The sequence below is a fragment of the Hypomesus transpacificus genome, chromosome 2, assembly GCF_021917145.1.
Source record: "Hypomesus transpacificus isolate Combined female chromosome 2, fHypTra1, whole genome shotgun sequence".
NCBI lineage: Eukaryota > Metazoa > Chordata > Actinopteri > Osmeriformes > Osmeridae > Hypomesus > Hypomesus transpacificus.
In genome coordinates, this window is record NC_061061.1 from 4,676,678 (window position 1) to 4,680,479 (window position 3,802).

Genomic DNA, 3,802 nt, shown 5'->3' on the forward strand with positions numbered 1-3,802 from the left:
TTTTGGATGCACATCAGACAATATTTGTGGTGATGAGAGCTAGTATTTCTCTTCTCAAAGGCAATAAAGTGCACACATGATTTAAGAAACTATATCGAATTTATTTTATGGTATGTATTGACCTATACTTGGTTTTCATGGAAAGGCCTTGGTCACCCTGGGTAGACGATTGCCAGGCTAGCTCACATTGCAGTCTAATTACAAGCAGTCTAATTACAAGCGCACCAACCACACGGTGTGAAACTAATTCAGATTTTCACCACGCCCCTTATCGTTTGTTTCCATGGGAGCACCAGCAACAGCGCTTGATTGGTGTGTCTGAGTTAAGCGCGTGTCAGTAAGGCTTTATAAATCAACTTTCTCGTACACGTTTTACTGCTTGGACAAAGGGTGGTGTGGTTGTAGAGACTTCCTGGCTTGACACAGCAACTAAATTGTAAACATGGTTGACCAATTTGTCGGAACTTGGAAGATGGCCTCTAGTGAGAACTTTGATGAATATATGAAGGCAGTAGGTAGGTACTGTGAATTGGTGGTATGTGGCTGGACCATGTGGCTGGTTTCAACAGACCTCACATTAGCAACAACATCACATGTGCATTTGTCGTGCCTTTGACAGCCAGCGAACTAGGGCAATCAAACTCTTACCTGTCGACTACTTTACAGGTGTCGGGTTTGCCACCAGGCAGATGGGTAACATGGCAAAGCCAAATTTGCTGTTCAGCGTGGATGATGGTGTAATAACAATGAAATCTCAAAGCACGTTCAAAACGACCGAGATGAAGTTCAAATTGAACGAGGAGTTCGATGAGACCACAGCAGATGACCGAAAAACGAAGGTGGGTGTATAACAAGCAATTAACGAGATGTGCTCATTTTAAGCAAATATGCGGACTTATCTATCGACCCATTTTCAGACCTCCATGACTCTAGAGAACGGTAAACTTGTGCAGAAGCAGTCCTGGGATGGTAAGACCACGATACTGGAGCGGGAGATTAAAGACGGAAAACTCATAGCGGTGAGTTGTGGACTTTTGCAACAGGCAAACCTGGACAGTTCAGCGACGTTAAAATGCCCAGAAACTGTTCCGTTTGGTGTAAGTGCTTTTTTATAGATGCATTGCATGTTTAGATTTCGAAATGTGCTTCCATGTTAACTAATCTTTCTTTCCAGAAATGCACAATGGATGATGTTGTGGCGGTGAGGATCTATGAGAAGGAGGCATGATGGTCAGCTTGTCCCCAGACAAGCGGCATCAGATGACATGCATTTTGTATTCTGTTCCAATACCAATTAGGCCAAATGCCATTACTTGTTAAACTCAAATGCTAGGATATTTAAATAAAATTCCTATGTTGTGCTTAACATGCCTTGCTGTGACTTTTATTCCTACAAAATGGGCTACTATTGGATATTTGTACATTTTGGATTTGTTGAGTCAGTGGAATTTGAGTGCCAGTAATTCGTTTTTAAAAGCATTCCAGAATTAAACTAGTGAATTTAACAAGTGTCATTCTGACAGCTCATGACAGGTGGAAAATCTTTGCAGAATGATTTCAGGTTTCATTCAAATGCACATTAATTCTACTGTTGAAGTTACATGTCACTTGCACATGGCCACATTTGATATTTTGGGGATTAAGCTTCATATATTTAAAAATCAACTGAGGGCTTGGGTAAGGGCAGAAATTGGAGGACTTGGTGCAATTCCATTGTGCCAATACTTGTTGCAACTTTTTTGTATGCACCATTGTATGTTGCTTTGGATTAAATGTTATTTGAACTTTATATGGGCCAAAATGTTTGAGTTGAATGGTAGCAAGATGTTACAACAGCCAATAAGAATGCAGGGTGGAGCCCTGACCCTCTGCCCATAAGCTTTCAACATTCATTAGACATGTGATCCCCAGATCCTGACTTGGATTGAAGACTTAATACCTCCGGATTAGTTTGACTTGACATGCCTTTTGTAAATTTAGCTGTGTTGCTAAGGTACCTTTTCAAAGTGAATTTATGAAAGCCAGCTTGCCTCATGACCAGCACCTCAAATTGGCATAAGTGACAGACTTCCTTAATGGTGAAGACCTTGACATTTGTCAACAGGTTCACAAGCATCATTGAATTCATTGTCTTAGTAAGAGGGGGAAGTTGAGGAGAGGTGCACTCAGTTAAAAATTGACCTCACGAGGTGCAGGCCAAGCCAGCTGAGATGCACAGACTTCCCCGTTCAAGCAAGCGCACATAATTCCTTTAATTAGTGTTCTCTGGGTCAGCAGTTTAGGGCCCAAATTCTCCAAAAGATTTCCAGCTTTTTGTGAATGATTATGCCTGAGGGTGGTGTCCGATTATGACCATGGGTGGTGCCACTGCAACAATCTGATTAATGAAAAAAGACTGAGGGTTTGCAGAGCCACAGAAATGAAACAAATTCTAGAAGAGAAAAACCCCACAAAGAAGAGAGAGTATTGCTTTGGAGGGCAGTGGTTAAGGAACATCAGAGTGCAGAATAACAGGTATAAGCCGGAAGTCCAGTTCAACTGGGTTTATTACTCTTTATTCAATGTAACACAAAGGCACAACGCAAAAACGTTCAACAGTTAAAATTCAAGACAGGCCATATCAGCAATGCTATCGACAACTACACATTTAAGAAAAAGTATATAAAACAAAGGTAATTGCTAGCTATTCAACTTCACCTCAAAACAGAAATCAAAGACGTACAAATTCTGAAATTACTACAGCAGAACTGCCCCATACATCCATGTTTTTTACAGGTGGAGTAATCTGATGGTGTACATTTAGTCATTTAGCAGACACTCTTATCCAGCGACCTTCAGTAAGTACAGGGACCTTCAGTAAGTACAGGGACATTCCCCCCTGAAGCAAGTGCCTTGCCCAAGGACACAACGCCATTTGGCGGGGCGGGGAATCGATCCGGCAATCTTCTGATTAGTTGCCCGACTCCCTCACCGCTCAGCCATCTGACTCCCAATATATATACCATATATGTGCCCAAATCATCGGGAGTGTAATGGCCAAAACCTGCCCATCCCCACCAGGGGCCGAGCCATACGTTGAACATTCGGGCTTAACCCGAACATAGGACTTAGTCAAAGCTTTTATGTGAGCTGAAATCAGAACTTCACATTAATGCGAGCGCGTATAGTGTGCAAGCAAGACTTTTCTGCATTATTTCTGTTCAAAATAGGATTTTGAGGTTTATGTAATATATGCATGGGCAGCATACAAATATGGAGGAGGACGTGTCTCTTGTCTCATTAGATAACATCCTGAATGTATAAGCTTTCAGATGATATATGGTTTTAATGGTTGAATCAGTTTTGCCTTCATGTTACAGACTAACATGTAGCAATGAAATTGCAAAAATTACTACGTTGACCAACCTTGTTTAATTTGGAATACATTTCTGAAATGAAGGGTTTAAGAAGAAAAAAATCAATCGTTAAAAAAACTAGCATGTTAGCTAAAGTTAACTCCAGATTAGCTCACGGTTGTTATGGCAATAAAAAAAAAAAAGCACCAGCATTTTTTTTGTAGCTCTAGCTACTTGGAAAAAACATCCTTGTCATCGCTTCCAGCCCAAAACAGACGCCTAGACGGCCAAAACCACAACATATTTCAGACCCAGATTAAGAAATCAACAAATGCTGTTCCACTTGTAATGGATAAATAAAAGTATGGTATTGCCTAGTGCTAGTTGTAGGTAAACAGCTTGCTTATCTAGCTATTGACAAAGAATGTCTAATAAAGAGAACTGCCACTCTCGGGAAACTTCCGGGT

General features: G+C 41.0%; 1 protein-coding gene across 1 annotated transcript; it reads left to right on the forward strand.

The window, feature by feature from the left end:
* Positions 1 to 314: 314 nt before the first annotated feature.
* fabp4b (fatty acid binding protein 4b) lies at positions 315 to 1,375 on the forward strand. Its single transcript, XM_047035242.1, has 4 exons — positions 315 to 515; positions 667 to 839; positions 918 to 1,019; positions 1,175 to 1,375. Exons 1-4 carry the CDS (start codon positions 443 to 445, stop codon positions 1,226 to 1,228), a joined length of 402 nt encoding a protein of 133 aa, XP_046891198.1. The 5' UTR covers positions 315 to 442; the 3' UTR covers positions 1,229 to 1,375.
* The last annotated feature ends 2,427 nt before the right edge of the window (positions 1,376 to 3,802 follow it).

Excerpts from the sequence above, each read along its gene's own strand:
- fabp4b (XM_047035242.1), top strand. The coding sequence starts at position 443 with ATGGTTGACCAATTTGTCGGAACTTGGAAGATGGCCTCTAGTGAGAAC. Across the intron at positions 516-666 it reads TGAATATATGAAGGCAGTAG|GTGTCGGGTTTGCCACCAGG; the intron begins GTAGGTACTGTG and ends ACTACTTTACAG. Across the intron at positions 1,020-1,174 it reads AAGACGGAAAACTCATAGCG|AAATGCACAATGGATGATGT; the intron begins GTGAGTTGTGGA and ends CTTTCTTTCCAG.